A 23,522-nucleotide genomic window follows, 5' to 3' on the forward strand; every position below is an offset into this window, starting at 1 on the left:
AGGGCGCAGTCGGCTTCGGACCTATGTCATGTGACGAAGTTGTCTCGGCCCTTAAGGGTGCCGCCATATTAGTGGCAAAGGGGCGGAGTCGGGCAGAGGCGGGTGAAAACGGGGGGCTGGGCTCCCGGGCTGAGGAGGCGGTGCTTGCCTCCTGGCTAGACTCCCTCCAGCTCCACACCCCCTTCCCTACCAGTGCTTCAGCTTGCCTCCCACCTTCTCAGGTTCATGGCTGAGGCGGCAGCTGCGAGGGACTGGAGGCAGCCCGAGAGGTGGGTCACCTGGCGGGGAGGAGGAAGGAGCCCATGCCTGGACTGTCCTCTTCGAGGACCTTCCCTGCCCCGCCCCGTCCTCCGTGCTCATCCCCTCGAGATTCCCCCTAATCCCCAGTCCTTGTATTCCTATGATCTCCCACCATCCCCCATGCTTGTATCCCCAGCTTGTGCTTGCCTCTCCAGAGCCTCCCCCACCCATCCGCCGTTCTTGTCTCCCCATGATCCCTCCTATCTTCCGTGCTTGTCTCCCCTAAATAACTCCCATTCTGGGTATTTGCCTCCCTATAACCCACCATCCCCCATGCTTGTTTCCCCATGTTCTCTCTTATCTCTCGTACTTGTCTCTTCAAGATCCTTACAACCTTCATGCTTGTGGTCCCAGATGCTCCCCCACCCATCCTCCGTGCCTGCCCCCCCCCCCCCCACCTTGTGGTCATCTCCCCACTCCCGTCCCTGACCTGTTGTGCTTGCCCCGTCATCATTTCTCCATCTGGCTCCCATGTGGTGTCTTCACAATCCGAGGCACCTATGATTCCTCTTCCAAACGCCTCTTTCCCTCCCTCCTGCTGCCCCATCCTTCTTTCCCAGCTCGTCTCTATCACTGCCCTCATATGGACACATGGCCTGCACTAGACCCTGGCAGGGGAGGGAGTGAGTGACCTTTCCTGGCCCCTTCCCCCCTCAGTGCTAACTAATGCCTTCCCTCCGAGATTAACATCTATTTTACTAGGTAAACTTCTCATTTGATTTGTACCCAGCTGTTTGCATATTGGCTTCCCCTTTAAACTGACAGCTCCTGGAGAGCTGGGCCTGTGTTCTGGCCTTTCTTAGTGTCTCCAGTTTAGAGCTGTGCCTGATAAATACTAGTTCACTGACTGGGGGAAAAGAATAAGCATTTATATAGCACCCAGTTATGTGCCAAGCTCTGTGCTAAGGTGTTTATAAATATTATCTTATTTGATCTCACAACAACTTTGTGAGATAAGTGTTACTATTGTGTGGAGTGAGATGATTAATATCTCTAAGAAGTTAGTAAAGTTGTTTACCACCACCATCACCTCCACTTCCACCTCTTTCTTCCTCCTCCTCCTCTCTTGATATCCAATGTAAACCTATTCAATTTAACATTCCTGTCCTTAATTTCTGGATTAAAACCTCTGTCTTCAACTCTTCACCATTTCTTGAAATGTTAAATTGAAGGAAGGCTTGAATGTAAAGAGTGTCTCTGTAAACCTTGGAATATTTTATCAGGGTCATTCTGTCTCTGACTGCCTCTCTGTAAATCTGGGGAACCTTGTCTCAGGCCTACGAAGTGAGATATTGTTCCACATTTCCAAAAAAATACATTCCATTTTAAAGATGTTTTTCAAACTCAGTCTTGATATTTCAAGGTCCCCTTAAACTTCCATTTCACACAGTATCCCCATTTTACAGTTGAGGAAACGGGCAAAAAAATGAAATATCCAAGATAGGATTTGAACTCAGGTCTTAGGACCTTGTTGTCAGCCATGTCTGACCTTTTGTGTCCCCATTTGAAATTTTCTTGACAATGTAATAATTAAAATGGGTTTTGACAAATATAAGAATTTTTTAAAAATTGTTGTGGTCACTATAAAATAACTAACCCTTAAGTCACAAGAATGATAGTAGCTTTTACTTTCAGCAAGCTAGAGATATTAAATTGGGGGACAGGGGAGAGAGAAAGGGAGAGAGAGAGACAGAGAGAAAGAAGGAATGAATTCTTCTCTCTGGCCTTTTATAGCCCTTTTTTTAAATACCCCCTTTTACCATGTCACTTTCAGTCTCTCTCCACTTCAAGGGAACCAATTACAACCTCCAAATTTGCTTAGCACTGGGGGAGGAAGGGAGTGCTTTTGGCCTTGGGGGTTGTAAACCTCAAATTTCCTTAGACTTATAAATGTTGGAAATTTCACCATTGGGATATTTCATACTTGGAAAATTTCTTACTGATAGTCTATTGGAATGGGAACCCCATTGGCATGGGAGGTTCCTTCTCTTCCCTTCTTAAGATTACTTTAGGACAGAAACCCTTTGCTGAACAATGGAAAGGACTTTGACCTATGCTTAAGCATAGAACAGGAATTTCTTTGAGTCTTGATTGATTTTAGAATTGATACAATGGAGATACTTGGAATAAATCTCCACCCTATTCAGTCCTAATAGGATTGAGTAAGGGCTGCAGCCTAGATCAAAATTTAATTATTCCAATATCTACCCTACTCAGGTTAACAGGATTTAGAAAGGGCTGTAGCAAAGGAATAAAGATTTAATCATTTGAAAATATGACCTTCAACAGACATGTGCAAAAGCCAGAAACCTCTGGGTGGTCCTGGGTTAAGCGAGAGCCTCCATTGACAGGGAAATTGATGGAGAGTGATTGGTAGATGTGAGAACTGAGGGGAGGCAACTTGGATGGTTTCCTTGAAGATCAGGGGGGTCTGAAGACTCGGGGTGGTGGTTGAGGAGTTGGTCGGAGTGGTGGCAGTGTACTCTGAAAAGCTTGCTCTGAAGGAAGTTGAAGGTGGGGGCCTCTGAGACTGTTTCTCCATTTTGGACACGTGAGTAATAGGGACTGATCTCTTTTCTTTGCCCCAGCTATCCAAGGGCTTGGGCCTTTTGGCCCAGCCTAAACAGAAGGGGTATTTAAGCCCTATTCCCTTCTCTCCCTTTTTCTCTCTCTCTATCTCTAATTCCTTTCTTACTATTTTATTAATTACTATTGTAATTAAACTCCAAAAAAGGCTGACGGCTGACTTGAGTTTTTCATTTAGGAATTACATAGCTGATTCCTTGGCGACCTTAAATTAATATATATCAGTCTTTTAAAGTGATTCCCTTGTCACAGGGTGTGAACTTTTTTTCCTAGTTGTTAAGTAGGGGTACTTATTTCTTGATTTATTAACTCAAAATAGACAAAAGGAATTTTAAAAATCCTTTCACAACAAGGATACTGGCAGGAGCAGTTTGCCATTTTCTTCTCTAGCTCCTGTGAATTTTAGGTTTATTTACACTTACACTCCTTTGACAGATGAGGAAACTGAGGTAAACAGAATTAAATGACTTGCCCAGGGTCAACACAGATAGTGGATGGCTAATGTCAAATCTGAACTCCTTTCTTCCTGACTCTAGGTCCAGGGCTCTTAATCACTCAGCCACCTAGCTTCCTCAGAGTATTATATACATGTTAGCTATTATTGCTATTATTATTCCATGTGATGAAGAGACTCCAAGACTTGTTCCAACATGGCCCACTCTGCCCTGGTCTGGGTTTGTGAGAGTTCCAGTCAGTCTGGTCCCCAAATGTCCCCTCATCCCTCTTATCATTTACATTGCCTTTTTGTCTTTGTGGAGCAAATGAGCAGAGATATGTGTACATTTGCCCCCTTCTGACCATGCTCAAACTCTTATCTTTGGATTGTTCTTGGCATCAAGTGGATATTATGTGAAGTGGAAATTTAAGGGGACTTTGAAATGAGAGAGAGAGAATGTGGGGTACTGCCTTAAGTAATTGACCTAAGATTAATGCCCCCAAATTTACAGAAATAAAGGACAGGAATATTATACAAAGAGAGAAGGAAATCAGGGCTGAATTACCTGTGGAGGATCATTCCAGCGATGGGACTTGACCTCCTGGAAGAAGCCTCTGATACTATGGGAGAAATCTCTAAGACAAAAGGGTACTTCAGATTTGATCACTGGGTACTTCAAGGTCTAAGACTAGGTCAGTCTGTGGGACCTCTCTAAGGCAAGTTCCCAGGCAAACTCCAAAGACTGTGAATTTGAAAAATTATTCCACCCTACTCAGACAGTATTTTAGGGGAAGATAAAGTTGTAAACTGATTGAACAATGAAGGTACTTAACTCATACCTTATAGTGAAGCTAGAATCTTGAGCTAAGTCTATTTTTAGATCTAATACAAAAAGGTGTTAAGTAACTATAAAGGTTAAATTAATCACAAAAAGGTCAAGTAACTAACAAAAGGTGAACTTAAAAGAAGTGTGAAGTAGCTCAAAAGTATAATCTAAACAGAGAAGGTGAGAACTAAATAGTGGATAGTCCTGGAGAAAATCTAATCAAAGAAGGTGAGAACTAAAGAATGGGTAGTCCTGGAGAAAAGTGTCTGCTGTGATTGTTAGACATGAAAATTTAGGGGAGTTGTCACAAGAGAAAAGATCTTTAAAAGGAAGTCTAGATGAGCAGTCAGAGCAGTTCAGTCAGTTCAGGGCTGGAACTCAGCCTGGAGGATCTCCCTGAGACAGCTTCCTTGAGATGGTCTCCTGGTGAGTGATAAGACTGACTCCCTTTCCCTTGGGCTCAGGGAGGCCACTTTGGTCAAGGCCTTTAACTACTGCCTGGCTCAGCCCAAGCAGTTTAAATTAACTCTTTACTCTCTCTCTCTTCTCCTTAATTCCTTCTCTCTATATTAATTAAAATCACCATAATTTCCAGCTGACTTGGGTATTTTATTATTTGGGATTTTCCCTGGTGACCAATTAATTTAGATCTAAATTTAGAATCTAAAACACAAGCTGTAAGTCCTTTGTCCTGAAGGAAAAAGGATGGGGTAGAGGGACAGTCTTTCTACTGGGATCCTAGGGGTAGATATTAATCACTAATAACTTGAGAATAGCACACTAATTTCTCACTCCACACAGAATTAAAACCTGAATGGTTTACAGTCTCGTAGACCAGCTTCCTCAGCTGGCACCTGAGAAAAAGAGGAAGTGGGCTTTAGCACCTGCTATTCTGTCATTTTGCAGTCTCTAGCAACTTGATTTTATCAAAGACCTTCTGGAAAGCTGGTCTCAACAGGCTTCCTCTGAGGAAAGGTGTCCATGGAAGTTCAGATCATACTCATGAAGGGGTACATTCCAGAATCACTTTTATCAGTTCAGAACCGATTGTGTAAAGAAAACTCAGCACTCAAGTTGTTTTGTTAATTTCTAGATGCAAGAAAGTGATGGAGGAATGTCCATGATATAGATGAAGCTTAAAAAAGTATATTGTGGATGCATTTTTTTAAAAGGGCTAGTTGTTAAACATTTACTAGCACACCTCTGCACATAGCCCTACTCTTGCTCTTTTGGAGCATAGCTTTGTTTTAAAAAGACAGTAAATAGAGTGGGCACCACTCATGCAATCCAGTTTCTCATGTTTTTCAAGCGTCTAATTGCCCATAAGACTTAGTGCAAAGATATGTAAGCCTAGTGTCTACCTTGAAGGAATATGTAGTTGTGGGCAGGGAGCTAAGACCCTACAAATCACCTTTTACTTTGTATCATAGTTTAATAAGAGGTGCCAAATATGAGAGACTGTCAGTGAGCATTTATTTTGTTCCTACTATGTGCTGTATTTATAAGGAGAAGCACTGAGCCTGGAGGAGAGTTGGATCCTTCCTATTTGGAAAGTCTGGTTGTGTGTCTCTGGGGAGAACCATTGAAGGGCCCAGTCATTGCCAGATGAAAGCTGACCCTGGAGGGCCTTGACTGCACTAAGTCACAATCACAGAAGGCTTTAAGGTTGCACAGTACATTCAGTGGTTGAATTGAAGGCCCTGAACAGAGGCAGGTGCTGAGCTCAGTAGTGTCCTGACTCTCTTCACTGGCTAGCCTAGAACTTGTCAGGTGAGGCCTCCTGGGGACAGCTAGCCTTCCTTTGGCCAGGCTGATCTGACCTTCTCTCCCTCAGCACTCACAGAATCAATTTTCACTGAGGAATATTTAGCTTGCCACACCCATTCTTTGTGAGGATTCTATGGCTTAAATCCAATCAGTATTGACTTTTTTCAGGTATGTGAATCTAATTTCCCCAATTAAAGGTGACACCGGCTTCTTGTTTGTTGTTGCTATGATACCAGGGGATATCTAGCCATATACAATCACATGATTTCAGAAGTTATCTATTCCATCCATCCAATACCTGAACAGGAGTGGCCTTTGCAGGATTCCTCCTTACTTCTGGACCAGTCTTCTCTTGAGAAACCCACTCCCTGCTCCCCTTTAGGGCTGCTCTAATTAAGAAGTATTTCCTTCTGTCAGGCTGAAATCTGTCACTGACTTCTGGGCATACTTGGACAAAAATCCTGGATATGAGGCAGAGGCTGCCAACATGTCTATGAATCGGTTAAATCTACAAATCAGCAGGTAGCTACCTATGAAGCCCTTCCTATGTGTCATGCACAAGACAGATCCAAAGCCTCTTCGAAGACAGACTTGGTGGTATGGAGAGGAAAGAGCCCTGTCACTCAGCCTACCTCCACACCCCCTCTTTCCAAGAAACAGCCAGGATTCCTGCCAGGAAGGGCTAGTCCTATGGTTTTCTTCTCCACAGATGGAACCAGTGGCCCTGAACTTTAGGGTGCCTCCCCCTCTGTCAGCCTCCATCCACTCCCTCCCACTCACACATCCCCTTTCCCCAGGAGGTTTCTGCTCTCCCTCCGCCCTCCCCCTGCTCTCCTGGCCTCAGCCCCGCCCTTCCTGCTGCCCCCTCCCCCTTCCTTTTCCCCTCTAGTCTGGCTGTGCGCTCTTCCTTTGTCACTGCTCCGCCCCCAGGCCAGCCCAGCTGCCTTCCCTGCTCCTTGTCCATTGCTTTCCTGGCTGAGCCAGCGCTCATGTCACATCACAGAGGCAGGGCCCCTCCTCTTGGGCACTGCTGTCAGCCCCTGGGCATGGGGTCTCAGGAGACTGGCAGCTTGCGACTCTCTGTACCGTCTTCTATCAGGTAGCTAAGCTGTGCTGCCTGACTTAGCCCTCTGAGCTTTTAGGGACTGCAGAGCAAAGTGCCTGTTTTGAGGGAAGCCTGAGAGGAGGCAGGGGAAGGGTGTACTGGTGATGGAACTGGGGAACCCACTGAGGGCTAGCTTCGGAGTAGAGGCAATGGCAGCCTCCCTCTCCAATACCCCTTGTCCTGAAGGGAAAATGCAGTTACTCCTTGGCTGAACTCTTATCCACTCAGGTGCCAGGAACTGGCGTATTTCAGGCCTGGCCGTAAGTGACCTTCACTCCCCCCTCCCCACCCCACAGCTGCAGGAATCCAGCCATGGTGAACGAAGCCAGAGGGAGCTGCTCAGAGGGTAGCAGTAGTGGCAGTGAGGGCTCCAAAGACAGTTCCCGGTGCCCCACTCCTATCTTGGATGCAGAGCGCCATGAGCGACTCCGAGAGAAGATGCGCCGGAGGATGGAATCTGGAGATAAGTGGTTCTCCTTGGAATTTTTCCCTCCTCGAACTGCTCAGGGAGCAGTCAATCTCATCTCTAGGTGAGCTGGAGGGCTGGAGGGCTGGGGGGCTGGAGGGTGGGGGGCTGGGGGGCTGGGCAGTCGAGCTGTCACCTTACCTTTGCCTAGCAGGCATTAGGAAAACCACTTAGTGTCAGGTGAGCCTAGAGGCCCCTTGGGATGTTAGTAACCCAGGATTAACTTGAGTATCACATCATTTGACTTGCTTCAGCCACCTTCTTTGGAGGAACTTGGAGACTTCTCAGAAAGATGATTTATGAAGTTGCAAATTAATGAGTTGGAATATGTTTCCAAAGAGCTAGAGAATCCATTCGACCACTGGATCACAAAAGACAACTGTCAAAGTCTTGACATTGGCACTGGCTTTGAAAAAACATCTTAAAAGCTATATTTCTGTGTGCCATCAACATTTTGCTTTTCTGACAAATCCATCCCAAGTTATTAAAGTTTTAAGGCACAAATAATTTGTAAAGACTTGTCTTATGAAAAGTTTTCCTTGTTATACAGTTATTCAAGTTACTTAAGATCAGGAACCAGGTTGGTGGTACTTTTAGAGCTGGGCCGTAAGGCTCCAGAGAGCCTTTGATCAAGTGAGGGACATGATGTACTGTGATTGCTACAGTGATTCTGTGCACAAGACAGCCTGTAACTCCTTCAGGTTGAACTGGGTTGAATTCTCTTCCTTCCTCTCTGGCCCCTGGAATCTCATTCCTGTTTTAGGGATTCCCCTATTCTTGACCTAAGCCAGTAGGGAAGGGGAAAGGAAGAGTGTTGTATAAATGCAAAATGGTACTGGTATCATCCTCATCCTCATTATTATCCCAAATACTACTAGGTCTGTGTAGGCAGATCCTGTGGGGAAATGGTGGGTCGGTGCATGAAGGGCTACTTCCAGGGACCTTCTCCCCCAAAAAATGCCCCCACAGGTTTGACCGAATGGGGGCAGGTGGCCCCCTCTTTGTGGACGTAACCTGGCACCCAGCAGGGGATCCTGGCTCAGACAAGGAGACCTCATCCATGATTATCGCCAACACAGCTGTAGACTACTGTGGCCTGGAGACTGTCCTGCACATGACCTGCTCTCAACAGAACCGAGACGAGATCACCAGCCATCTTCACAAGGCCAAGCGGCTGGGCCTAAAAAATATCTTGGCATTGAGAGGAGGTAGGAAGCCAGCTCTGTCCTTACCAGTTTTCTCCAATGTGAGGGGAAAGAGAGTTATCACCCTCTTTTCCTCTTCTCCTATATCAGAGTTATTTAACTTAATAACTGTCTCTAGCATTCTGCATATTGTGCAAGTTATACTTAGGGTGCTACCCCTACTAGTAGCATTGCTAGGACCATGTTGATGGTAAGGCTAGGCAAGGCATGGTACAGAAACAATGCTCAGAGTCATCAGGTCAAGGCACTTTTTGGCCTAGAAGTCTAGGCTGAAAAGTACTGATGGTCCCTTGTCTTAGCTACTCCCCATCTCTACTACCAATTCCCAATTGTTCCTAAGTCTTCACTTCTTAAAAGGTGTAATTCTTGGACTTGGGCCTAGGTATGAAAATAGCTAGTAAGCTTTTGGGTGGCTGCCATGGAAAGCTGTCTTTTTTAGGTCCATCAGATTTAGAAGGACTCTTTCAGGAGGAATTCATATATTTAAAATCTGTCCACAACCCTGGAGTAGAAGGTCCTGTCCAAACTTTGCTAGCTCAGCTGCCAGAGTAGAGAATGAGTTTGAGAACCTGTGGATTGGGTTCTAAATCAAAGGAAGAATTTCTTTTTGAAAGATAGCTTAACCTGAAACACCGTGGGATTTGGGACAGGTTCCAGCCTTAACTGTCCTCCCCTGCCTGGCTGCAAGTCCCTTATCCTCTTTGGGCATCAATTTTTTTAATCTATAAATGGGAAAGGGAATTTATGGTATCTGAGATCTTGTTCAGCTCATGTGTGCTTAAAAAGTAGAAGGGCAGGTAAGGGCAAGTTAGAAAGGAAAAGCCCAGGCACAGGTCAGTTTAAAAAGTGGTCAGTACTGGGGGGAAGGGGTTCTCCTTGGGTAGAACAGAATGGTTTTGTAGAAAGCTCTGTAGTAATAGCCTCTCTCCCAACCTTGTAGACCCCATTGGTGACGAGTGGGAAGAAGAAGAAAATTGCTTCAGTCATGCAGTGGACCTGGTGAAACATATCCGCAGTGAGTTTGGTGACTACTTTGACATCTGTGTAGCAGGTGAGTCCATGGTCCTGTACACAGATGTGGTTGGGCTCACTGATCAGACCCCTGGCCTAGTACTGACCAGGAGGATCTAGTGATAAAAGATTGGGGATGAATCCTGGTTCTTTTAGGCTTCATTGCAAGCTCTATTGTATCTTACATTGGGAATGAACCTTCCAGGTCATTTAGTCTAGCCTTCTCTGGATACTCCCTCTCTAGCCTTCATAGCAACTGACCAACCTCTCTTGGACCATTTCCATTGATGGTGAGCTCTGTCCTTGGGAGACAACCATTCTTTTTCTGCAGACTTTAGTTGTGGGAGAGTTTTAATGTTGCACTGAATAGAAAGGAGATGGATATGAGGAAGGTTTGGAAGAGGAGGAAGAATTGGTAGGACTTGGCAGCTAATTGGGTGGGTGGGTGGGTTCAAAGGATCCTTGATCTGGCAGTGGAAGGAATCTCAGAGGCATCAAATCTTAGTCCCCTTATTCATAGTTGAGGGAATAAAAGATTAAAGTGGCATAGTGACTTCCCCAGGGTCACATAACTAGTTTAGCATCAGTCTGAGGCAGGATTGGAACTAGGTCTTCCTCATGCCAAATCCAGCTCCATGTCACATGGCTTATCCAAAGTTAGAAGGGGAGTGTCAAGGATGGCATCTTGGTGACCTAGAAGGAGAGAGGGGGGTAACTTTCACAGAGATAATGAAATTTAAAGAAAATAGGATTTGGGGGGGAAATGGATTCATGTTGAGTTTGAGATACTTGGTGCCCCTCAGTAGAGTTCTTCAAATGAAGGCTGGGATGTCATGGATGAGATTGTTGCCCAGGTATGGGCGAGGCTAGAAGACCACTGAGGTCCCTTCCAACCCTGAGATTGAAGTTCAGCTTCTAATTCTGCCTTTTGGAAGAGTAGAGAAGTCCCAGTGCCTGGCACTATGCTTACTATATAGTATATGTTGAGCAAATGCTAATTGCATTGGACTCCATCAAGGCATTGGGAAGACTTGTCTGAATGACAAACCCTTAAATCCTGGAAGATGGCTAGCTTGTTCCTTTTAAGTATTTTCTTTCTCCAGACTTAACTATTCCTCATCTGCATTATTTTTCAATCCCCTCATTATGGTGGTCTGTGGTGGACTACTTGTCTGGGAAATTCTAGATTGGATTCTAGGTTGAACTAAGCGATCTCTGAAGACTGATGATCTTGTGATTAATTCTGTGGTCCCTGATTAGAGGGAAAACACTGTCTCATGACCATCCCTATTGGTAGGTTACCCGAAGGGCCACCCTGAGGCAACAAGCTTTGAAGAGGATGTGCAGTACCTAAAGGAGAAGGTGTCTGCAGGGGCCGACTTCATCATCACACAGCTCTTCTTCCAGGCAGACACCTTTTTCAATTTTGTCAAAGCGTGCACAGCCATAGGCATCACATGTCCCATCCTTCCGGGAATCTTCCCTATCCAGGTGAGTGCCCCACAGTGGCCAATCCCGCCGGCCAAGCTCTTCCCCAATATTATGATTACTGACTTGTTTTTTTTTAAAACCCTTACATTCTGTCTTAGTAACATCTCTAGAACCGAAGGCAAGAGTTAGCAATGGAGATTAAGTGATTTGCCTAGTGTCACACAGCTAAGAAGTATCTGAGGCCAGATTTGAACCCAGGTCCTCCTGGCTCTAGTCTGGAGCTCTGTCTACTGTGCTACTTAGCTGCTCCCTAATGACTGACTTTTATAGAGTGTATTCAGGCTCCCAAGAGCAGTGGAACATAGCAGAAGCTACACGGAGCCCAGTTCCGTCTGCATTTGTCGAGAGTTTTTTGGGACTCAGGCTTGTGAGCCAGGTGCTAGGCTTGCCTCAGACATTGACCAGTGGTGGGACTTCAGGCAGGCCCAGACTCTCAGATCTTCAGCTCCTGACAGTGTGGGTGGTAACTCTTCCACTGCTTACCTCACAGTGTAGTCAGGAAGAAAAAGATGAGCCAGTCTTAGAGTAGCCTCTCTGTGTGCAGGACTTCATTTGGGCCTCCCCACTACCTTCTGAGGTAGCTGCTGCCAGGGGAGGCTTTGTGCTTTCCAATGTTTTAGCTACAGCATCCATGGCTGCTTCACTGGCCTTGTTCCAGACTCTTATCTTCTCCATCCAGAGGCATTGGGCACTGGTCCTGGTGACAGGAAGTCTCAAGTTCAAATCCAGCCTCAGATGCTTTCTAACTGTGGACCCCTGGGCAAGTCACTTCACCCCTATCTGCTTCAGTTTCCTCATGTGTAAAATAAGGATAATAATAGGACTTACCTACCAGTGTTGTTGTGAGGATCATATTTGTAGAAAGCCAACAAGCCACTAGCAAAGTGTCTGGCATATAAAAGGCACTTAATCAGTCTGTATAATTAGAAAAAAATCTTGTACCTTGGACTCCATCTCCTAGAATTCTTTTCTTATCCCAAGAATCCTTTTCTCTTCATTCATGTTAGCATCATTACGTTATTGTCTTTAAGTTGATTGTTTTCCCTTCTCTAGTGACCGTGACTGAGTTTACAATAGCTTTTTTATTTTAGTTATTATTACTACATCTTATAAAATATAATATTTGGATAAATTTTAAAATCTACAAGCCCTTCCTTCCTCCTTTCCTCTCTCCCTCCCCTTTTCTTCCTTTCATCCTTCTTTCCTTCCCATCTAGCATCTGGAGGCAAGCTTATGAGAGAAGAGGCCAACAAACTTCTAAACTTGTCCTTGTGACTTTTTTTTTGTCACAAGAGGATTATTGCATCTGTTCACTAAAACACTGGTGATAGGTTAGTTATGTGGCTCAGTGGATAGAGAAGGCATGGAGACAGGCGGTCCTGGGTTCAACTCTGGTCTCATACTTCCTAGCTGTGTGACCTTGGGCAAGTCACTTAACCTCCACTGCCTAGCCCTTACTGCTCTTCTGCCTTGGAATCAATACTGAATATTGATTCTAAGAGAGAAGAGTTTAAAAAAAATAAAATGGTGATGAAAACAGTTCCTCAGAGGAGACTGACTTGTCTTCTATGAGTCACACAGAGCAATCTCCAGATCTGAAAGGGACTGTTTTGATTACTCCATTAGTGGTAAACAGGCTGAGTAATTATAGCTCTGTCTTGTAACTGTTGTAAAAATGCTGTATGGCAGGCCCCTGACTGACCCAGCCAATAATAAAAGAAATAGGGCAGGCGGAAATCAATGCCTGGAGTGTAGCTGTTTTCACTGGCTTCACCTGGCCTTATTATACATGCAGACAGCTAAGGTACTGGGGGAGCAGGTAGGTAAATGCTTGAGGCTGGGGGTAAGAGGTGGGTGGGCATCTCTCTCACATCTTGTGCAGGGTTACCACTCCCTTCGGCAACTGGTAAAGCTGTCCAAGCTAGAAGTACCACAGGAAATCAAAGATGTGATTGAGCCAATCAAGGACAATGATGCTGCTATCCGAAACTATGGAATTGAGCTGGCTGTGACCATGTGCAAGGAGCTGCTGGCTAGTGGCTTGGTACCCGGTCTCCATTTCTATACCCTCAATCGGGAGGTGGCCACTATGGAAGTGCTGAAGAGACTGGGCATGTGGAATGAAGATCCCAGGTAAGGAGGGGACTCTGTGGTCAGATTTTGCTCTTAGTCAACTAAGTCGAGGGGAATGAGGGTCATGTTTGCATTATGGAATCAGAGGACTCTTGTGTGAATTCATGCCACTGTCCCTAGTCTAGTGGGAAGGGATGGGCCACCAGACAACCATGTATATAGGCTCAGAGGGCTGAGAACCCTAAATGCCACCTGAATAAGCCAAATCTTACAATCTCTGATAAAACTTTCCATCGTCCTCCTCCTTCTTTTCTTCCTCTTCTCTTATCTTCTGACTTAGAATCAATACTATATATTGGTTCCAAGGCAGAATAGTGGTTAAGGATGAGGATTAAGTGATTTGCCCAGGGTCTTATAGCTAGAAAGTATCTGAAGCTACATTTGAATCCAGATCCTTCCATCTGTAGGCCTGGCTGTCTATCCAATGAGCCATCTAACTGTCCCCTCCCCACTTTTTGCTATGAAGCAGGCAGAGGAAGCGAGTCCTGGCTTGCATTGTTCTAGCTGGCCAGTCCCCTCAGATCTGTTTCCTCATTCCTCCCAGGCGTCCTCTGCCATGGGCTGTCAGTGCCCATCCCAAACGCCGAGTAGAGGATGTTCGACCCATCTTCTGGGCCTCCAGACCAAAGAGTTACATTTATCGGACTCAGGCATGGGATGAATTTCCCAATGGTCGTTGGTGAGCACTTTGGGGAGTCAGTGGAAGATGTAGGGGAAGAACTTCCTTTGGATTCATTTGCAGCTGAGTCCTGTTTTCCAGGGGTAGAGCAGGAAAAAAGGAACTTGGATGCTTATCACTGAGTTCCTGGGAGCCAGAGGTGGGATTTGGGGAGGCAGCCTCTTGGGTAGGTGAATGTTTCCCCTCTCCCCATTCTTCATCCCTTTCCTCCTAGACTTTGCATCTCTTGCTTCTGGGTTGTGCCATGATTCTGTTACTCTCTCCTCCAGGGGGAACTCCTCATCCCCAGCCTTTGGTGAGCTGAAGGACTATTACCTCTTCTGCCTGAAGAGCAAGACCCCCAGGACAGAGCTGCTGAAGATGTGGGGAGAGGAGCTGACCAGTGAAGAAAGTGTCTTTGAAGTGTTCACCTACTACCTCTCTGGAGAACCAAATCAGAATGGTTACAAAGTGAGTCAGTGGGACCTTGCCTGGGACCCTGCCTAAACTCAGCTATCCAACCTGTCCCCTCGTCTTGCCACCAGGCCTAGTTATCCTGCCCTTTCTCTACCTCTGTAGCAGAAAGGGAAGGCTAATTCTGCAGGGAGTTCCAAGGGCCATGCCAGGTGCTGCACAATTGGGCAGCTCTGCTGGTGCTTCTTAGGAAGAGATATGTGGTCTTCAGTCAGGCAGACATTAAGCCTGGGCTAAGTGCTGGGGATACAGAGAAAAGTGGAGGACAGCTCTGGAGGAGCTCCCAACACAACCCACACAAGCTGTAGATAGAAGAAATTGGAAGCCATCAATGGGGGGAAGGCTCTGGAATTCAGAGGGATTGGGGAAAGCTTCCTGGAGGAGGAATTTCTGGAAGTTCAGAATTTTCAGAATTCCTGGAATTTTAGCTGAGATTTGAAGGAATCAAGAGAAGACAAGAGATGGAGAAAAAGGAGGAAAAGCCTGATGTTGAGAGATGGCATGTCTTGTTCAGGGCACAGCCAGGAGGCAAGGTGTAAGGAAAAGCAGGAGGGGACTTGAAATTTAATTCTGGAGGTGATTGGGAGCCACTGGAGTTTATTAAACAGGAGGAAACATGGTCAATGCTGTGTTTTAGGAACATCACTTTGACAGTTAATTAGCAGGCCTAGCATGGAGAGAGAGTTGAGGTGGGCAGACCGGCTAGCAGCTATTCATTAATCCAGGGATAAGGAACTGCACCAAGAGAGGGTCTGTCAGAGGAGAGAAGATCAAACTGGAGAGATGATGCAAAGGTGAAGTCAGCAGGCCTTGGCATTAGTTAAGATATGAGAGGCGACAGGTTGAAGTTGACACCTAGGTTGTGAGCCTAGATGATTGGGAGTGTGGTAGTGCCCTGGACAATAACAGGGAAGTTAGGAAGGGTGGTGAGGTTTGAGGGGAAAGATGAGTTCAGCTTTGGACATGTTAAGTCTAAGATGACTGGAACATCTAGTTTGAGATATCCTGTAGGCAGCTGGAGGTCAGGAGAGTTAGCTTAAGGAGAACTTTAGGATCATCAGCTTCAAGACAAGAACTGAATCCATGGAGCTGATGAGATCACCAAGTGACATAGTCTAGAGGAGAAGAGAAAAAGACCCAGGAGAGAGGATAGGGGGAGCTGGACCCTGGACAAGATCCTATAGTGGAGACTGAGAAAGTGGGTCAGATAGGCAGAAGGAGAACCAAGAGAGAACAGGGTAACAGAAAGACAGACCAAGGAGAAGACTCAGGGTCAGAGGCATCAGAGAGGACAAGATGGCTGAGCAATAGGCTATCAGAGATTGTTGGTACTTATGGAGAGAGAGGTTTTGGTTGAATGGCGAGGACAGAAACCAGGCTGCAAAGAATTGGTAGGGAGGGAGAGGAAGCGCCAAGATAGTGGCTGTGGCTGCCTTCTCTAGGACCTTAGTCAGGAAAGAGAGAAGAGCTACAGGGAGATGGAGAGCAGGGATGGATGAGGGAAGGGAGGTTCTGGAGGATGAGGGACCCTGCCTGAACCATGTTTGTAGACCATAGCGAAGCAGTCAGTGTCCAGGGAGATCTGAAGCTAAGTGAGATAGGGCATTCTGCTGAAGCAGCTGGGATAGAATGGCATCCTTTGGGCATGGATGCCTTTGGTGTCATGCCTGCTCATGCCTTTGGCTCTTCTGTCCAGGTGACTTGTTTACCTTGGAATGATGAACCCCTGGCAGCTGAGACCAGCCTGATGAAAGAGGAGCTACTGAAGGTGAACCAGCGAGGTATCCTCACTATCAATTCCCAGCCCAATATCAACGGGAAGCCATCCACCGACCCCATTGTGGGCTGGGGCCCCAGTGGCGGATACGTCTTCCAGAAGGTAGGGGCTTTGCCCTCCCTTGGCCTCAGAAGGAGGAAGCAGCCCTTCTCTCCCTGGTGTTCTCTTCCTCAGGAATAAGCACTGGTGTAGCCCAAGGCAAGAAACACCAGGCTTCAGGCCAGGATTTAATACTTACTTAGCTACTAGGACCACTTGGTCTCACTGAGTCTCAGTTTCCTCATCTGTATAATGGAAACAGTATTTCCTCTGGAGACCTCACAGTGCTTTGGAAACAAGAGAGTAGTAGGGAGGATACTGAAAACCTGCTTCTCCCTCCCAGGGATGTTGAGAAAAAGAAAACCACAAGCCTGAGTCAGTGATCGAAACTCAGGGTCTTATAGGATGTTGTCAGGAGACGTCCCACCATCCCCTTCCTAGCTAGTCAGACTTTTCTCCTTCCTTTGGTCATGTGACTCCTCCGATCCCACTTCTTTCATAAAGTTGTCCCCTATGGGGAAAAGAAACAGCAGATTCTGCCCAGCTTTGGGCCCACACACACCCCAGACTCTTTCCCTCACTACCCTGACCTTCTTGGCATGTTACCCCTTGCTGGTACAAGATGCCAATTTTGTAGGCGTCAGTGGGTTCAGGGCCTGTGTGACTGGTCTCTGCTGTCAACATTCTTGGTGTTTGGCACTTTGGTGGGACACCCCAGGTACGGGTGTGTGACAGCTGCCTTTCCCCTCTGCAGGCCTATCTGGAGTTCTTTACCTCAAGTGAAACAGTGGAGGCCCTTCTCCAGGTGCTGAAGAAATATGAGCTCCGTGTCAACTACCACATTGTCAACGTCAAGGTGCGGGAGGGAAGGGTGATTGCAGAATCTAGCATGGCTGCCCAAGGATGGCCCAGGGCCCTGCAAGGGGTCTCCTTTCCTCCTGTTCTTCTCCAAATTCTGCCATTCCCCTTTCTCCCTACTTCTTTCTCCCTAGGGTGAAAACATCACCAATGCCCCTGAGCTTCAGCCCAATGCCGTGACATGGGGCATCTTCCCTGGGCGAGAGATCATCCAACCCACGGTGGTGGATCCCGTCAGTTTCATGTTTTGGAAGGTAAATTGAATTGAAAATTGATAGTCTCCCTCCTGCCAAAGCCAATAGGTATAGTTCTTTTCTGGTGTTGCCACTCACATGGGGCTAAAGGAGACTGACCAGACATTGCAGGGGAAGGAGCACTGCCTTTTAGTGTTTCCACAGTGTCCTGCAAAAGGGGAGAGAAGTGGGGAGAGGTAAAGAAGGGAAAGAAAAGTTTTTCCAGGGAGGGATGTTGGGCTCTGGGCCCTACCTCTTGTCCAACCCCAGGACAGCTCCTGCTGACCTTGTTTCTAGGATGAGGCCTTTGCCCTATGGATTGAGCAGTGGGGCAAGCTGTATGAAGAGGAATCCCCATCTCGCATGATCATTCAGTATATCCACGACAATTACCATCTGGTCAACCTAGTGGACAATGAGTTCCCATTGGACAACTGTTTGTGGCAAGTCCTAGAAGATACCTTTGAGCTCCTCAGCAGTCCAGTCCAATAGTGAAAGATCCTATCCTTACCCTGGCTGCTGGACTCCCCAAGTATCCTTCTCTTTCTGTCTTCCCCTGTGTTCTTCTCCATCCCGTTCCATTCCATCTGCCCTGGCTCTCACTGCCACCTCCTCTAGTGATGGCAGCTAAACTGGTTTCTGACCTCTGTGCTTGGATTCCACCAGTCTGTTCTGCACTTGAGGCTTGTGGGACCTTTCTCACACTACAGTTATGCTATTTTCCCCTTTTGTTGGGGAGTAACTCCATCCTGCAACAATGTAATGGCCATCCAGTGCCACCTTTCAGTTCTCCTGGTGACAGAAGGGCACCTGGGAGAGTGCCCGGTAAGCCAGCTAGGCCTTCCAAAGACACTGCCCACCTGCTCTTTTCTGGATCATGTGTGCATATTTAGGTATAACCAGATGAAACCAGAAATGCTAGCTGTGTTTGGAGAAGTTTGGCTAGACACATGGATCCTGGACTTTGGGATCCTTTTGCCTCAGGGACCTTTACCTAGTTCTTGCCTCAGTTTCCCCATCTATGAAGGAGAGGCAAGCATGAAACTCATCTGCTCCCCTGGGCAGGAAGAGCCAGGCAAACACACAGCCTGCCATGTAGCTATGCAGAGAGTTCTTGCCCTCTTCCACTGGAGCCTCAGGGCTGGCTGGGGTTCCACACTGACTGACATTTTTCTTTCTTTTTTGGGCTGACTGACCTGTGTTTAATCTTTAGGAGTATGGAATCTCCAGCATGAAATCTCCCTCTACTTCAGCAGACCATCCATTTTTCTTTAATTAGATCATCTTAAGAGAATTGTCTGGGGTGCCCAGAAATGAGTGACTTGCCTAGGGTCACACAGTTGGTATGCACCAGAGGCAAGACATAAACTCCCTTCGGCCCTCCCTCTCTTCTACCCTACACTCCTTTGTTTCCATAGATTCTGTATTTGAAAGAAAACCTCCTTACAGTGTTTAAGCAGAAGTGGTCTCAGCAGGGTCCTTGCCCTCACTTTCCTCTTATAGGTCATGTGGGTGGGGGGTAGGGAGCAGGAACCTATGACCCTTGAGGGCAAATCAGTCAGTCACATTGTTGGAACAGTCTCAGGCCCCTTGCTTCCTCCTTCAGTGCTGGGCCTGCCTGCATTCTTATAGGGAGCCGTTTGACCTGGGCTTCCTGATATTTGTTGCTTTTTCTTATACCTCTTCATTCTCACCCAAGCTCAGGTCTGACCTGCTCCATCTTCCTTCTTCCCCTAAAAATGTTTGTCTTATGTGTGAATGAAAGTCAGTAACTAACACTTGTCACAGTTGGGTCAGTCTTGCAATCTGGCAGGCTCAGGGTTAAGGGAAAAGCCTCTCTTTGTCCTCCCCACCCCCAGGCTCCCCTTATGGAGCTGAGATCAGCAGTCTTGGAGCCTCTGCTGGATCAGCAGGAAGAAAACCTTGTGAGGGGGATGGACAGAAGGATCCAAAGGCAACAAATAGAAATGGGAGCCATTTTGGCTGACCCCAAATAGCTGACCCTAACTCCAGCCAGCACTGTCTATTTCTTGGAGGTAGGGGGCTGCCCAAATCAGAATTGGGGACTTTGGCAGCCACTTTAGGCCACTAGCCTGAACAGAATGCTCCTTTGAGTGTCCTGGTGCTTCTTCCTCCAGCCTCTGCTTAAGGACTCAGAACACCTGGAAGTCACTACTTTGGGCTGCTCAGTCGATTTGGAAAGCCCTAATTGGGATTTTCTTTATAGTGAATTTAAATCTGTCCCTGGGTTGCTTTTGATGCTCTTAGTTCTCAACTCCCTCCAAAAAAGCACTGTGTAGCCATTATGTTTCCAATCCCCAAGTTGTTTTTTTTTCTGTAGGTCACCACATGACATGTTTCTGATCCCCTCACCCTCCTGATCACCCTCCAGTTAAGTGTCAGTGGTAAAATGTAGACCTCAGGGCTGAAACACAACGTTCCATATTTGGCCCACAGTAGGCCGGGCCCTCTGTGAAAACAAAACCAAAAAGAAGGCAGGGAAAGGAATCATATTTTATTGTCTGCCCTAACAGCTATTTTCCATTAAAATATTACCAGACATGTTTGCTGGGCTTTTCTCCAGCTAGCTCTTGTGAGTGGGATGGGATGGGATGGGGCACAGTTGGACTTCTTCCCCTGAGGGAGGCACCCCCAATGGGGCAGGAAGGGCCTGCCCCTCGACCCCTGATAACTGGCTGGCACTTCCTCTCCTGGGCACCTGGGCTGCCCAGCTCTGGTACCATCTTCCAAAGGCCTGAAACCAAGCGTGGGAAGGTAATGGGGAACCATTTGTTGCCTCCCTGAAACACTATCTTTAGCTACTCCTGTTCTGGGCTCTCTGCCCAGCCTTCAGGATCAGCCTGTTCATGCTAAGAGGCTGCAACAGCTGTCCTTGAGTTCTATCCCCTCCCCCTTAGGAAAACTAAATAAAAAGCCCTCCACACCCCCACAACCCCCAAGGCAGCAGCCAGGGCAGAATGCATTAGCCCAGAATATCTGGAAAGATATGGAGAACTGCTTAAAATGAAGTAGGCCCAGAAGGAGGAGTGTACCCCCTTGTGTGCACTAGGCATCTGTATCTTGCCTTGAATAGGACTTGGGGGAGGGGGAAAGCTATTTCTGAAACCAGGACCCTTGGGTGGTATCTGAGGGCTGAAGTTGGGGCTTGAAACTCAAAAGCCACTTCTGACCTCCCTTAACAGCCCAAATAGAAACTAATGCCTCTCCTTAGTATGTTTTAGGGTGAGGCAGGGGGGATCTCTGGAGGGGCCCAGCCCTGGCAAAAACTAGAGATCTCGGGAATGCAGCCCTGCCACAGGCCTGGAAGCCTTTAGACACTGACCCTGGCCTCCGAGCAAATACCTGAGAGAGGATGCTGATGCGGGAGTCTTGCAAACGCAGGCCCACTTGAAGCTGCAGCCACTGCCTCCGCCACTTCTCCCAGCCCCATTCCAGCCACCACTGCCTGACCTGCTTGAGGGCAGCCCAAGGTCAGGAGTGGGGGAGCCACCTCCCCTCCAGCCAGATGCCTGCCCCGTTCCAGCACTTCCAGATGACATGGGGAGGTGTGTGCTCCTCGGCCAGGAGAAAGGGCCTTTAGCCTCTTGCGGAGTCTGTTGGGCATCTTTAAAGAGTGGAATTAGGACCACTCTTCTGCCTTGGAGCCGATATACAGTATTGACTCCACGACAGAAGGTAAGGATTTTTAAAAAAATAAAGAGTGGAATTAGGGCTGGCTGGCCTATAAAATAGAGGAGGTGACCTCTGGGTCCCTTCTGACTTGGGAAACTAATTCAATGATCCCCTCCAACAAGGCTCACCAGTGTCCGTCCCAGTTGCTCTGCTCCCTGGGCATCTATCCAGCATTGCCAGACTTCTGCCAGTCTCCTTGTTTTTTGTTGGCTGTGAAACCTCCGAAGCATTACCTCATGTCTCCACCTCTGTAGGTATTTCCTCCTGGAGAGAAAGCCTTGTGTCAAGGCCCCATGCCTACCTATGTCAATGTGCTGGTTTTGCTTAATTGTTTTTTGTTTCAAAGGAACGCTCACTAAAGAGGGAATACTTCTGGTAAGAACAATTGGGGAAAAAGAAAAGGCATCATTAAGTCTTTTAAAAAATTAAAAAAGGGGGGGGGCAGCTGGGTAGCTCAGTGGATTGAGAGTCAGGCCTAGAGATGGGAGGTCCTAGGTTCAAATCTGGCCTCAGACACTTCCCAGCTGTGTGACCCTGGGCAAGTCACTTAACCCCCATTGCCTAGCCCTTACCATTCTTCTGCATTGGAACCAATACACAGTATTGATTCCAAGACAGAAGGTAAGGGTTTAAAAAAAATTTTTTAAGATGAGTAGAAATTCAGAAGAAAATATGATTTATCATTATGTATATGGGTATATGATTTGGGCTTTTGATTATAAACAATCATTACAAAAATGAATAAGAGGTTTTGAGTGATAATATATGTATAATCCAGTGAAATTGCTTGTCAACTTTGGGAGGGGAGGGAGACAAGAATCATGTAATCATGGAAAAAATTAAAAAATAAAATTTTAATTTTAAAAAGAAAAATCAAAAAAGAGAAAAACAAGAGGTTGGACCAGGTGACTTGAGGCCAACTAGGTGACACAATGGATAAAGCACCTGGCCTGGAGTTGGGAAGATTCATCTTCCAGAGTTCAAATTTGGCCTCACTGTGACCCAGGATAAGTCATTTAACCCAGTTTGCCTCAGTTTCCTCATCTGTCAAATGAACTGGAGAAGGAAATGGCAAACCATTCCCAGTATCTGCCAAAAAACCCCAAATGGTTCATGACAAGCCAGACATAACAAAAACAAATGAACTTATCAATAATGTTTCAGTCCTTTTACAACCATGTGTCATTTTAATGAGCAAGTGACCTTCTCAAAGTCTCTATTATGATTTTCCCCAGGATAGTGAAGGGCCTTGAGTTCATGCCATATGAAGATATGCTGAAAGATTTGAGGATGTTTGGACTTGGGAAGACTTACGGGGGAAGGGAAAGCTACTTCAGGGAACAGAAATTCGACCTGCCCTGCTTGCCCCAGGAAGCAATGGGCAGACTTTGCAACAGGTGGGCTTGTGGTAAGGAAAATTTTCCTGACAATGAGAGCTAACCAAAGAAGAATGAGCTGTCTTGGGATGTTCTCATAGATCCTAAGGCTGGAGGGGACTGTAGATGCCAGCCTCCTAGTCTAGTACAACCCCATCATGAGATGAATGAGAAAAAGTAGACCCGAAGAGGTTCAGGACCCAGCCCATGGTCTCACAGGTAAGAATCAAAGGTAGAATTTGAACTCAGAACCAGTGAGGCGACCACTTTCCTGAAAAGGGAAGTCTTCCTTAGGTACAGATTGGACTAGACAGTTTCTCAGATCCTTTCCAAGAGTATAATTCTGAGGTTCTGGTTCTGCTCTTACTCCAGCCATGTTCCCTTCAACATTGCTGCCTTCCAGTGGTCTTTGCTCTTGGGGATCAGGATTGTCCTAGAGCTGCCGCCTCCTTGTCTGGTAGCCTTCCCAAGCTCCTCCTGGCTGGTCAGTCCCTTGGCCCTGCCTTGCTTTCGGTAAAGTTGAAGCCAAAGTTGGAAGGAACTACAGTGGAGAGCACAGTAGGGGGAAGAAGCCAGCAGGAAGCCCTGCTTTGGGGCACCTGGGAAGAGAAGGCAAGACAGGACCGGAATCAACTCTTGCTTGGGTTTCAGCTAGAGAAAGGGCAGTGGCAGGGGCAGCCAGGTGGCTCAGTGGATAGAGAGCCTGGCCTGGAGTCGGGAAGCCCTGGATTCAAATCTAACCAGGTCCTTCCTAGCTCTGTCTTTGGGCATTTGCCTATCCTTTGCTCTTCTGTCTTCCAACTGATACTCAATAGAGTTTAAAAAAGAAAGTGTGGTGGGATGATCTATAGTAGCCATTCATGCTTCCACTGACTTTCAGCACTGTAAGGTTTAATTAAAGCGTTTACATCCTGACCTGCTCCCTCTTCTCCCTTAGCCCAGTGTCCCCTTCAAAACTTTCAGAGGTTCTGGCCAGCTAGCCAGCATCTTCCAGCCCTTTAAGCTTTGGAGAACACTTTACAAATATCTCATTTCATCTCACAACTCTTGGGGGAGGGAAGTGCTATAATTATTCCCATTTTACAGTT

At 46.8% G+C, this 23,522-nt stretch overlaps 2 protein-coding genes across 16 annotated transcripts in view; one reads left to right on the forward strand and one right to left on the reverse strand.

The window, feature by feature from the left end:
* The first annotated feature begins 56 nt into the window (after window positions 1-56).
* MTHFR (methylenetetrahydrofolate reductase) lies at window positions 57-22,413 on the forward strand. 5 transcript variants are annotated; one of them, XM_056795770.1, is made up of 13 exons: window positions 61-269; window positions 6,333-6,437; window positions 7,317-7,550; window positions 8,456-8,694; window positions 9,632-9,742; window positions 11,000-11,193; window positions 13,076-13,326; window positions 13,871-14,005; window positions 14,275-14,455; window positions 16,155-16,337; window positions 17,029-17,130; window positions 17,267-17,386; window positions 22,294-22,413. In XM_056795770.1, the coding sequence occupies exons 1-13, from the start codon at window positions 226-228 to the stop codon at window positions 22,309-22,311; spliced, it is 1,917 nt and encodes a 638-aa protein (XP_056651748.1). In that variant the 5' UTR covers window positions 61-225; the 3' UTR covers window positions 22,312-22,413. The 5 variants fall into 5 exon arrangements, with proteins under 5 accessions (XP_056651747.1, XP_056651748.1, XP_007491480.1 ...); XM_007491418.3 differs by lacking the exon at window positions 22,294-22,413 and adding an exon at window positions 17,663-19,927 and having other exon boundaries at window positions 63-269; XM_056795769.1 differs by lacking the exons at window positions 13,871-14,005; window positions 22,294-22,413 and adding an exon at window positions 17,663-19,927 and having other exon boundaries at window positions 57-269.
* Window positions 19,866-23,522, reverse strand: part of C4H1orf167 (chromosome 4 C1orf167 homolog) — a 48,345-nt gene continuing 44,688 nt past the window's right edge. For 7 of the 11 annotated variants that reach the window (XM_007491416.3, XM_007491415.3, XM_016422116.2 and 4 more), the window contains 4 exons: window positions 22,802-23,033; window positions 21,187-21,322; window positions 20,729-20,836; window positions 19,866-20,120 (listed from right to left, as the gene is read on the reverse strand). In XM_007491416.3, coding sequence (XP_007491478.2) covers window positions 19,950-20,120; window positions 20,729-20,836; window positions 21,187-21,322; window positions 22,802-23,033 — 647 coding nt within the window. In that variant the 3' untranslated portion in view covers window positions 19,866-19,949. Of the gene's footprint in view, window positions 23,034-23,522 lie in introns of all 11 variants that reach the window. The other 4 variants (XM_056795767.1, XM_056795766.1, XR_008911562.1 and 1 more) reach the window with 3 other exon arrangements.

This window comes from Monodelphis domestica, chromosome 4, assembly GCF_027887165.1.
Source record: "Monodelphis domestica isolate mMonDom1 chromosome 4, mMonDom1.pri, whole genome shotgun sequence".
NCBI lineage: Eukaryota > Metazoa > Chordata > Mammalia > Didelphimorphia > Didelphidae > Monodelphis > Monodelphis domestica.

Excerpts from the sequence above, each read along its gene's own strand:
- MTHFR (XM_007491418.3), top strand. The coding sequence starts at position 226 with ATGGCTGAGGCGGCAGCTGCGAGGGACTGGAGGCAGCCCGAGAG. Across the intron at positions 7,551-8,455 it reads GCAGTCAATCTCATCTCTAG|GTTTGACCGAATGGGGGCAG; the intron begins GTGAGCTGGAGG and ends ATGCCCCCACAG. Across the intron at positions 17,131-17,266 it reads ACCACATTGTCAACGTCAAG|GGTGAAAACATCACCAATGC; the intron begins GTGCGGGAGGGA and ends CTTTCTCCCTAG.